Below are 12,686 nucleotides of genomic sequence, written 5' to 3'. Positions count from 1 at the left end.
TCAAGTTAAGCGTTCTCGATTTATAATTAACTGACACATAGAGAAAGACATTTATCTGTTTATATATATACCCAAGTATGTAACAAAAACAAAAGAAATGGTGCCGAATTACTTTTAATTCCATACTAGCTGAAGTGCCCGTTCTTTGCATTGGAAGAATTAGGTTCAAGAAAAATGTTTGAGCTTCTTCTTCCCCTTAGGATACGCATGTCAATAAAAGTGTAGAAAGATATTCTATTTCTCGCATGAATTTTTAACCCCTTCTCCCTTAAGAAAGTTACTTCCCGCTTCCCCTAAGCCCTTTAAGGAAAATTACATGATAATATCCCAGCTTGAGGTAGGTAATAACTATATTCTAAAACTAATTTCAAATTATTCAACTATTTGCCCTGGCGCGATCACAAACAATAGACATCGTCGATTTAAATGTGAAGAAAGAAATTAGAGAAAACACCCTCTTTCTTTCCTTAAAATTGAAATTTTCAAAAACAGGAAGTGACATGTCCTTTTTTTTTTTTTTTTTTAGGTATTTATATACCGAATTTCATCTTCCTAACTTGATGTGCTCATGAGATGTTATAATTTTGGTTGAATTTTGAACCCCCTATACTTCCATTACGACGTGCCCTTTCATCAAAGTAGCACAACAAATAAATAATAGTAATGAACTGTGTTACAAAATTCATTTCAAATTGTTCGATCGTTTCCCCGTGATGCGATCACAAACAGCAGACAACATCGCTTTCAATAACGAAGGAATCATGGAAAATCACCCTGCCTTTAAAACGAAAATTTTCAAAAACGTTGCGACACATGCCAATTTACTTTTAATTAAGACTTTATATACCGAATTTCATCTTCCTAACTTGGGGAGCCCGTGACATTCTGTATTTTTTTTTACATGAATTTTGATCCATCCTAGGATGCGCCCTTGAATCAAAGTAATATAAAAATTCTAGCTCAGGGTAGGTGCTAACTATTGTATGTTCAAAAATGCATTTCAAACTGCTTAATCGTTCCCTCGTGTGATGCGATTAGAAACAACAGGTAAAATCGCTTTCAAATTATAGAAAATGCTCCCCTTCCCCACTTAAAATGGAAACTCTCAGAAACTGAGACATGAAGCCACTTACTTTTAATGGGAAGTTTGCATAAAAAAAAGGCCATCTTCGTAAGTTGACAGAATCGTGAGGTACTAAGAGTTTCCCATAGATTTTGACCATCCGCTCCCTCTATAGAGCACGCATTTTAATCAAAGTAACCTGATTAAAAACCTAGTTTGAGATACGTGATACCTGCATCCAAAAATTCATTCCAAACGGTTTTCCGATTTCCCGTGTTGCGCTCACAAACAAGATTATTTTCATTTTAATATAATAGATTACAGTAGAATAGTGTTACACTGAATTTGATCGAGCGCAAACATTATTCATTATTGATGATTCCCAAATCTTTTTCGTTTTCAATGGCATTCTGTTCTGGTAGTAAACACATATTTTAGGCCAATTTTGAAACTAGACTTACACTAAGAAGATAAGATTAAAGAAAGTTTTGAAGTATATTTTTTGAGGTGGGCTTTTCTGGGTTTTACCCCCCAAAAAAACAGTGGGTAATTTTGGGCTGGGGAAAATTCCAACAACTTCAACAACTATTGAAGTTCAGCATCAATGCTTTTCAGCACAGAGACTTGGACTTACAGTTCAAGATCAAATCGAATCAACGTAATGTGTTCAAATTTCAATTCTCTCCCATCAGTAGTTAAAGACGAGACCTCGTGCACCAAATGTGCGCACCCTAAGTACTAGACAAGCAGGAAATGCTATTTCTATCTATTTTTCGTGATTTTATGACATTTTTATTGTTACTAATTATCAGTTTTATGTGAAAAACCGAACTATTTGCAATAGCAATTACATTTCCAGTGTTCATAATTTTATACATTAAATTTCACTCTTCAGAACAATCCTTGTCGCATAGCATTAAAAATTACCATTTTTAACTTTAATTTTAACCAATTTAATTTTGCAATTAACTTTAATTTTAACTATTCTTTTCCCTACATTAATTTTTAATTTATTGAATTATTATCTCAGAGATTCAATTTTTACCTTAAACATTTTTAATTAATTCTCTCAACTATGGAGATAACGTACAAAAAACGAGTTTCATCATATTAACTTTGATCAACGGTGAAGTATAATTTAATAAAACATGGAGATTCCCATTGGATGAACGAAGCTTAGCTACGACTTCCTGAATGAAATGTAATCTATCGCTAGTCTAGTAAACGTTCAAGACAAACGAGTGGTAGTATTCATCGCAGATATACTCTTACATAAAACATGGTGGTTTCTAATTGAACAGACCTTAATGTTCTCTAGTTATAGTTCTATCTATCACAATTCTGAAAAATGTTTCGAATAAATGAGTTATTTTTTCATAGAATCCGAATCTGCAATAAAAAAGGCGTTTGCCAGTTAATTTTCAAAGGTAAACTTTAACCTTCAAAATGTAAACTTTTTGTCACCTCATGTTTGCTTTACGAGAGAGAAAGGAAAGAATTTCCTACCTATGCACGTCCTTTGGTCAGTATCAAGAATAAATCTATCGCTGCAAGTACAATAATAGCTGCCAGGAGTATTCACGCAGTCCTGATTACATCCTCCATTGCTTTCTATGCACTCGTTCACATCAACACACTGACTTCTATCCCTAGAACAGAAAATAAATCTAGTTAAGATTATATCAGTGATGTCTTGCACTAGGGAAGCAAACGACTAAGTCTTCAACACCTTACTTTTGAAACGTTACATATATCTATTAAAATGCTACAATACCTATTAAAAGTGCTTTTTTTTTATTATTTTTTTACCGGCTAGCCAAAGTGGCTAGCAACCTTTAAGAGGGTTACGCCCTCTGTGAGGTGAGTGAGAGAAAGGACTTTAGGTGCAGAGGACAATGTGGTCTATGTGCTTTATTGAACTTATTAATATCAAATGCTACCATAAATAACAAGACAACAAAATGAAAGTAACTAAATTGGATGTAAGGAACTTTGATCCTTACCATTATGAAAGGAACGAAACAGATATTCATATAAAGTGAGTGTTAACTAGAACAAACAATTAATGTAAATGGTGAGATTCAATAACAATATACAATAAAGGAAAATGAAAAATAATGGAAATTTCATAAGCTTATGAGGATGAAGAATGAGGCGAGGTGCGAAGCACAGGACAACACGTGGGTTTTGTTAATCAGACAAATAAATTTATCTTCTGCCTAGGGGCAGCTCTAGGCGATGATGAAGAACAGGGGAAGCCCAAGTGAGTAGACAAAGGTAATTACTGTGCAGGATATGATGGATGAGTGATTGGAAGATGGTCGTGGATAATATAGTCAGAGATGATAAAAAACGAAGGATCTCTCGGAGGTAAAATATATTGATACAGCGTAAACAGGAGAGATAAGGGTGGATGATAATAACGATGTGGTGTGGGATGCAAATCCAGGTATCGCATAGTGTCATAAAGTAAAGGGTGTTGGGTTTGGAAACGTTTGTTGATATAGGTGAGACGTAGTTTTTCGATGTAATACTGTAATGTAGGGAAAGTGATGCGTTGGTATAGTTCCTGGGTGGGGCTAGGTCATCGGACACGGAAGGCTATGCGGAAAGCATGTCGTTCTAGGATCAGAAGCTTTTGATAAAATTTAGGTGAAGCGGCTATCCACCCGTGAAGCCGTATGTTAAGATTGGTCGTAAGAAAACTTTGTATGTATTTAGAATTACTTGTGCCTTAAGTCCCCATGTCGTACCAGTTAAGCGTTTCAACAAATTGAGTCTATTGTAGGCTTTTGCTGTGATAGTTGCTAAGTGTTTATTCCATGTTAGGTGACGGTCGTAAGTAATCCCAAGATAGGTGACTGTGTTACTGAGTCGTATAGGTTCGTCATCTACATGGAGTGCGATATTGCGAGGATTTCGACGGACTCTTAATCTTCGGCGTGGTGGTAGAAAGACAATAGCTTGAGTTTTAGCCGCATTTATGGTGAGTTTCCAACGAGTGCACCATGAGGTGAAACTGTTGATTGCAGTCTGTAGGACTGAGGTTATTTGTTGTATGGTGTTACACAAGGCAAGGAACGCCGTATCGTCGGCATATTGAAATAAACGGATTCCCTACGGAACCCGAGGCATGTCAGCAACATAGAGCAAATAAAGTAATGGAGACTAGGCCAAACCTTGTGGTACGCCTGATAGTAGAAAAATAGGATGTGACAGACTGGAGTTAACAGAGATGTATGCGAGGCGGTTGGAAATGAAGCTGTAAATGAAACGGATGTATACTATGGGAAGCTGCAGGGTAAGTAGTTTGTATATGAGACCATTATGCCATACTTTATCGAAGGCTTTCTCCAGATCGAATAGTACCAAACAGGATGGTTGTGCGGAATTAAAGTGCTGAGTGATAAGTGAGGTAATTCGAAGAAGCTGATCATTTATAGAGAATGATGGTCGGAAACCGGCTTGTGTCATAGGAAGAAGATGGCGATCGGCCAAATAAACGTGTAGTCGTTTAACTAAGATACGTTCCAGGATTTTGCTGAATGTAGAAGTGAGTTGTTTGGGTCGATATGAAGCAACGTCCTGTGGTGGTTTATGAGGCTTGAGAAACATATGCGTCTTAGAAGTTTTCCAAGAGGTTGGAAAGAATCCAGTACGGAAGATGAACGTGTAGATATGTGCAAGTAAGATTAACAGAGTGCCAGGACATTCCTTAATATGACGATGGGTAATATTGTCTAAGCTAGGCGCTGTATTACGTTTGTTGTGAACAACTGCAGTAATATCCTGGATTGTAATTGGTGTCGTTAAAGGTGTATTGGCGTGGAGCATATGGTTATTGCTGGGTTGGAGTTGTACTGATGAAGTGTTAAGCCTATCGACCACATGTGGGGTGTTGTTCATCATGGTAGGTGTGAATATCGTCTGTAAATGATCAGCAAAGGCGTTTGCTTTGTCCGTATCAGTAGTTGCTGGTATGTTGCCGAGTAAGAGAGGGAATTTTGGTTTGGAGAACTTGCCACAAAGTGCATCGAAACGTTTCCATTACTTGCTGGGATGGGTAGTGTCTGAGAGATTATTGCAAGCTTTAATCCAGCAACGAAGTTTATAGGCCTTAATATAGTTATGGACCATACGCTGTAGTTGTCGGTGATGGCGTAATGCCTCTGGATTGGGAGTATGTAGACATTCTCTGTATGACTGACGTGAGCGCTTGATCAGTGTGAGGTATTGTGGAGGAAGGTGAGGTGTGTATGAAGTAGATTTAAAGGTTGGGATGTAGAAGTTACCTGCTTCTTGAATGGCAATGGTGATTTTGTCGACTGTAGTATGTAACTCTTCCTCGGTGCTGGGCTCCGTAAGATTTATGGCGCGACTGGAAATGTGAGTGCGGTATTGTTCCAAATTAACCTTATCAAATCGTAAACTAGTGCGTATTGGTAGTGATGAACGAATAGAATTTATTGCACGTGATTGGTATGTCAATTTAATAGGTGCGTGGTCGCTACCGAGGAGATCGAGAACTTCGATGGTGCAGTGAGGTATGAGATTACCAGAAGCTATAACAATGTCAGGAGTAGTGTCTGAAATTGGGCCAGTAGCTTTCGGAAGATGAACAATAATGCCCGTAGTGTTAGTTGTGATAAAGTTCTGAAGAGTTGTTTTCTCTTGATTTGAGCGGCTGTGCATATTAAAGTAAGCCATGATGAGATACGAACGGTATGTATTCGAAATATATTGCACAAACTGATGTGGAAGTGGATGTCCGGGTCTAATATATATAGTAACCAGGGTAAGAACTATAGTTTTAAAGTAGACTGTGGTAAGGAGGTATTCTGGCAGAGGCGTCGTAGTGTAGTGGTGCTGTCGATATGGTAAAGAAGGAGAGAAGCCAATGGCGACTCCCCCATTGGCTCTTAGTGCTGGAACGGGGTTTTCAGCATGAAGCATTGTATAGTGTGGTAAACGGCAGGAGTGAGATGAAGTAATAAAACTTTCGTTAAGTAAAAATGCTGTGACGAGGTGTTCAAGAAGGAGATGCTGAAATAAAAGTTTGTTTTTTGGCAGGGATCGGATGTTAAGAAAAATAAAGACCAGAGCCATAATAAGGAAGAATTTAATTTATGGATGAAGATTGAGATTTATGAAAGTGGACGGTATTGTCAGAATAGGTGGCAGTGAAAGTAACGTGAAAGGTAGTTTTTGCCGCTAATATTATTTGCTGAAGGATATGAGGTCTGATAAATGGGTGGATGTTTTGCAGTGCCAGTGTTAAGAAAGCAAGAAGCTGATCTAGATTAATAGGAGAATCGAGCGGATGCGGTGTGTTATCCGGTTGGGCCGGAGGCCTTAATGGAATGATCAATTCAGGACGTTCGTGAGCATGTTCTGGTTTTGCTTTACACCTGTAGCTGTACGTTGGGTGTTGCTCATTACACGTAGCACATTTTGGAGGTTGTGCAAGATTAGTACAGGCGCGCGTATTGTGAGATCCGGCACAGTAACCACATTTACTGGTATTCTTGCAATCTGTCGTGTGGTGTGAGTTATATATCTGGCAACGTTCACATCGTACTGGCATAGGAGCAGTAGATCGTGAAGGCTCTACACGGTGCGTGTGGTTATAAATGGAGGCTCCGGATTCTAACAGCGCATCAATCGTGTCTTAATGTGAAGTGAGCACACGGACCATATAAGTAGGGCCCCGGTCATTTCGGATTCTAATGACTTTGCTAATCGTGTGCCCTTCGAGGGTCAGTTCTTCTTGTATCTCTTCATCGGTGTAAGATGGATCAACTCCACGTATGACCACTAAAAATAGTACTGGTCTTCTCGGAGGCGGTGGTTGTTTCTGTCGAGGCGTGTTTAAAATTTCCAATTTTGAATGCTTGCCAAAAATGTCTATCGGCACCTTGTTCTTGATCGTGCTGTACAGTGTGGGGTCCGTTGTCTTCAGAATAATGCCGTTCTTGGTGTGAATGATGTGAGCAATGGATGCCCGTGGTAGGTACTTCCGAAGTTGAACTGCAACCATCTTTGGAGTGCTGAATTTCGGGTCGAAGTTTGTACGAAGCATGGAATGAGTAGTAGCTGGTTGTTGGTTGTCGGTGTGGGATGCTGAGTCTCCGATGTCCATTCTTCCAGAATCTGATTCTCTAGATGAATCTAGGTGGTGCTTCTTTGCAGGAGGAGATTGTTGCAGACGGTCGGCGTAGCTGATACTCTTGTATGATTGCGGTGATCTTGACCGGATAGAGACATGGGATATTACAGATGTTGTTGAGTCGATGGATCCTATGTAATCTGTCCGTTGATGGTGGTTCTTAGCAGGCTACTGAGGACGAGCTGAAGATTGGTCCTTGCGTGGCCTCGCCTTGGTAGAGCTCTCGGATTGTCCATGAACAACTTGTGGAAGGCCTTGGTGTTTACCCTTGATCTTACGACCTCCGACTGAGCCTGTTTCTGCGGCTGCCCAACGGTTTTTATACGGCAGTGTAAGTGAATGTAATAAGATTATATATGATATGTTAGAAGGTTTGACTACCCGTTCGGATAGTAGTCAAGGTACAGCAGTCCACTTACCAAACCTGTTGAACCGGCCGCCCTTGACTAGTAAAGTCTGACGAAACGGTACGCCACGGGATGACAAAGCAAAAAGCCGAGGATATGGAAAAGGAAGGAAAGCCAAAACTCGTCACCTCTTACCAGGTAACTCTTCAGAGCCCTGTATAGACAAAGCTCTGGAAAGTATGTTAAAAGTGCTTTTTTTTTTTTTTGCTAGCCGACTACGACTAGCACCCGTCCAAAGGGTACTGCCCTTTATATCGGGAAGTGGGTTACAGGGAATAACTAGGAGTGGAGAACGATGGGTGGGTTTCTAGAGTTTTATTCAACTTTATTAAACCTTATATTTTACATATCAAATTATAACTTGGTAGCAGTTATTTATTCATAAGAGTGGGGAAATAATTACATTGTGGAGAGTTATGGACATTATGGCCATTAACCATAATCATTATTGCGGTGGGATGATAGGGATGATGGTGAGGTGCACTAGACATCACAACATCGGGTTGTGTTAGTAAGACAGATGCAGGTTATCTTCTGATTCGGGGCCAGCTCCGAATCTGATGAAGACAGTTGGAAGTCCTGGTAGAACAGTAGGACTACTGTGTAAATGATGGAATGATGCATGGTGGGGCTGTATCGGTGATGAAATCATTGACAAGGATGAGATCAGGGCTATCGGGGGGGAGAGAGTAGCGGTAGAGTGTAAAAAGTAGTGAGAGGGGAGAGTTACGGAGTGGAGTTTGGGGTCTGATGAGAGCGCACTGATGCATTGTATCGAAAAGCAGAGGGTGGTGAGAGTGATATCGTTGTGAGATGTAGCGAAGACGTAATGTTTCTAGGTGGTAAAGGATGTGCGGAAAAGGTGTTTGATTGTAAAGGTCTCTGGTGGGACTGGGAAGGCGAATGCGAAAAGCAAGACGAAGAGCATGTCTTTCCAAGATTTGCAATCGAGCATAAAATGATAGGGCGGCCGATATCCAGGCAAGAAAGCCATATGTGAGGACGGGGCGTAAAAACAATTTATATGTAGTAAGGAGTGTGTGGGCAGTGAGTCTCCAGGTGGTACCGGTTAGGCGGCGCAGGAGGTTAAGTCGATTATAGGCTTTCTTACAGATGGTCTTCAGATGAGGTGACCATTTAAGATGCCGGTCGAAGGTGATGCCGAGATAGGTCACTGTATTCTGTGGTTGCAGGGGAACATGATCGACATGAACGTGAAAATTAGCTGGATTGCGGTACACTTTAGTTCGTTTGCCAGGCGGAAGGACAATGATGGTTTGTGTTTTATCGGCATTGAGTTTGAGGCGCCAGTATCTGCACCAAGAAAGAAAAGTATCGATAGCTGTTTGTAATGTACGGTTAATCTGATGAATGGTTGGGGCAACAGCAAGAAACGCCATATCGTCAGCATATTGATAGAGATTGATGTTGGGAGGAAGATTGGGAAAATCAGCCATATAGAGTAGATAAAGGAGTGGAGAAAGTGATGAACCTTGAGGAACGCCGGAGTGAAGAAAAATGGGATGCGGTAAGTGGTTGTTGATGGAAACATAGCTAAGGCGACCAGTGAGAAAATGAAAAATAAAACGGATATAGCAGAGAGGAAGATCAAAGGAAAACAGTTTATAGAGAAGACCAAGATGCCAAACTTTGTCAAAGGCTTTTTCTAAATCAAATAGAACTAAACAGGACGGTTGATTGGAGTTAAACTGATTTGTAATGTGAGTGGTTAGGCGAAGGAGTTGGTCATTAATACAGAATTGGGGACGGAAGCCTGCTTGGTGAAGTGGGATGAGATTACGCACGGAAAGATGGAGGTGAAGACGGGAGACGAGGATACGGTCAAGTAGTTTACTGAAAACGAGTGTAAGCTGTATTGGGCGATAGGAAGAGACTGCATGAGGTGGTTTGTTAGGTTTCAAGAACATTAACGCGGTAGAGGTTTTCCAGGGTGTTGGTAGGAATCCAGTACGCAGTATAAACGTGTAGATGGTAGCCAGAAGGTAAAAGAGGACATAAGGTGCTTCTTTAATATGGCGGAAGGAGATGCGGTCGGAACCGGGTGCAGAGTTTCGTTTGCCAAGGAGACTATGATGAATATCGTCGACGGTAATAGGTGATGTAAGGGCAGAATCTGGAGGGAGAGTGTGAGTGGAATGGGGTTGGAGTGCAGGAGAAGAAAGCTGTAACGTGTCTGTAAGGTGGCGACGCAAGGTAGGATCAGGAGGGAGAGGAGTAAAGATGTCTTGGAGGTAAGAGGCGAAAGCGTTAGCTTTGCTAAGATCATCGTGGTCAAGAAGGGGATAAGAAGTACAAGAGCTTTTGCCTGTTAGTCGGTGAAATCTCTTCCAGAATTTGGAAGGATGAGATGTGGTACTAAGTTGGTTGCAGGATTTAATCCACTGACGCCGTTTAAAGGCGACAAGGTAGTTATGCACTATCCGTTGATATTGGCGATGGAGGCGGAGTGCTTCGAGGTTGCTAGTACGAGTGAAATCTCGAAAATGTTGGCGAGAGCGATGGATGAGATGGAGATACTGTGGGGGAAGAGATGGACGAAAGGAATGAAGAGTGCTTTGAGGAATATACTGTGCAGAAGCAGTATGAATGGCGCCAGTTATAGAATCAAGAGATTGATACATTTCGTCTTCTGTTGTAGGAGGGGCGATACCATCTAACTGTGTTTTTAGAGAAGTGCGGTAAGCAGACCAGTTAGCTTTGTCAAAGCGAGGTACAGTGCGTACTAATGGTGCTGGGGTAGGAGTGCGTTGCGTAGTAGGTGTCAGAGTGAGAAGAATAGGGACGTGGTCACTGCCTAGGGGATCTAACACTGTAAGATTATGGCGGGTGAGTAGATTGGAGGACGTTATGACGATATCGGGTGTTGTGCCACTTTCAGGGCGTGTCGGTTGTGGTAGATCGTGAAAGAAACCTGTAGTATGGGTAGTGAGGTAAGTTCGAAAATGTTCTTGTTGACGGGCAGTGCGACTGTGAAAATTAATATCAGCTAAAATGACGTAAGTATGAAAATGATCAGAGATATATTGAAAGAAAGGATATGGTATGGGGTGACCAGGTCGAACATAAATTGTAGCAACGGTGATGTTAAGAGTTTTGAAATACAACGTAGTGATGAGATGTTCGGGAAGAGGAGCCAGAGAAGTAGAATGCTGACGATATGGAATTGATGGTGAAAAGCCGATGGCAACACCTCCGCATGCTCGACGAGCGGGTGCGGTATTATCGTGCCGAAGAAGAGTGTAACGTGAGATGTGCGGGTGTAAGCGAGGCGTAAGATGGGTTTCATTTAGCAAAAAACAATGAATATTTTCCTCTATCAGAAGTTGTTGGAATAGGATTTTATGTTGCATGAGTGATCGAATGTTGAGAAACAGGAAATGAAGTGCCATGACGAGGGGAGAGAAAAGGAAGACATAGAAAGTTAGACTTCCGTCTGGAGTTTGTCCGAGTGAAAGTAAACTGTTTGTCCTGAATATGTGGCGTTGAAATTGATGTGCAGAATATCCTTAGCAGCCTGTTGAACTTGGTGCAAAATATGATGGCGGAGAAGTGGATGGATATTCTGCAAGGTAACAGTGATAAAGGACAAGAACTGCGTAATAGTGATAGGCTGACAAGCGTCGGTAGGTGGTGGGAGAGTTTGGGTAGCGTGTGGTCTTAATGGAACAGTTAATTCAGGTTTGAACGGATCGGCGGTTAGTCTTGCCTTGCATTTATAGCTGTAAGTAGGATGATCTGTCGCATTACAAGTAGAACAATGAGAGGTCCTTGAAGGTTAGTGCATTGACGGGTGTTATGAGGCCCTGAACAGAATCCGCATTTTAACTGATTTGGACAAGAACTAGTCGCATGCGCGTTGTAGGCTTGACATTTTTCACAGCGCATGGGTAGCGGTGAAGGCGACTTAGATGGTTCAACGCGGTGTTTCTTGCGGTAGATGAATGCTCCATTGGAAAGCAAGGAGTCAATGGTTTCTTTGGATTGGGTTAAGACCCGGACCATGTAGGTGTTTCCGGAAGCATTCTTAATGCGGATGCATTTGAGGATGGAAAGGCCGTCAAGGCGAAAATCTTCGGTGATTTCGTCATCTGAGTAAGACGGATCGACACCTCGTATTACGACAGAAAGTGCAGGCTGTCTGCGTGGTGGAGGCGGTTGCTTGGATAGACGAGGTGCCTGATTGATAATCTTTGCTTGTTTGCCGAAGATTTCAAATGAATAGGTATTAAGGATATGTTCGGCGAAATCTGGATCTGTTGTCTTAATTATGATGCCTTTCTGAGTGTTGATGAGTTGTGTGATTTTTGTGCGTGGTACATACTTGACGAGGCGAAGATACAGAATTTTCAGATCTTGATATTTGGGATCATAGTTAGTGAGATGGAAAGAATTAATTTGAGGCTTCGTGGTGCGTTCCAGAGAGTCATCGTCCATATGAGAACCTGATGATGAGTGTGAAGATTCACTGAGGGTATGATGACGTTTGGCCTTTGGTGCATGAGATATATGATCATGTTGATCGTCGTGAACGGGTGGTCCAGTATCACTGGAGCGTTTTGAGCGGTCCTTCCGCATAGCTGACGAAGCAGCCGAAATGGAAGCGTCCGCAGAAATAGATGGTAGACCAGAAGAAGCTGAGGCCATGACGATACAAACAAACAGATACAACACAAAGTGATTAGAAAAGGTAGGTGTATAGGTAAAGACCACCCATTGGGATAGTGGCCAGGTGGAGAGAAGATCCAGTGTAAAATCTACAGCAGCAGTTGCATTTCACTAGATTAGTCTTACAACTGTTACTTGATATTTGCTTTGAGCAACTCTCAGGATCGGGGAAGGATAACAAAAAAAAAACAGCCGTTTTGACGTTTGGTACGTCACAGCTGGTGAGGCCAATAAACAATTGACCTGAAGATGCCCCGTTAAAAGTGCCTGCGCTTTAAACTATCACTTTGGCTTCCAAATCTTTCACTTACGGTTATGTGTGATTTAACGTTTAACAGAGACAAACATTTTAAGTATATGAACT

General features: G+C 41.3%; 2 protein-coding genes across 5 annotated transcripts in view; one reads left to right on the top strand and one right to left on the bottom strand.

Moving 5' to 3' along the window:
* LOC145662734 (uncharacterized) overlaps positions 1–12,686 on the bottom strand; it is a gene marked incomplete in the record, with an annotated part of 1,843,005 nt that overhangs the window by 484,454 nt on the left and 1,345,865 nt on the right. Inside the window, 1 exon segment of the mRNA XM_081728599.1 lies at positions 2,570–2,712. Within this exon segment, the coding sequence (XP_081584725.1) occupies positions 2,570–2,712 (143 nt within the window).
* Positions 1–12,686, top strand: part of LOC145662735 (uncharacterized) — a 206,600-nt gene that overhangs the window by 178,378 nt on the left and 15,536 nt on the right. The window lies entirely within an intron of this gene.

Source organism: Thermobia domestica, chromosome 10 (assembly GCF_964235325.1).
Source record: "Thermobia domestica chromosome 10, izTheDome1.hap1.1, whole genome shotgun sequence".
In the NCBI taxonomy this organism is placed as follows: domain Eukaryota; kingdom Metazoa; phylum Arthropoda; class Insecta; order Zygentoma; family Lepismatidae; genus Thermobia; species Thermobia domestica.
The sequence above is the reverse complement of the archived record's forward strand: the minus strand, read 5'-3'. Positions and strand labels throughout refer to the sequence as shown.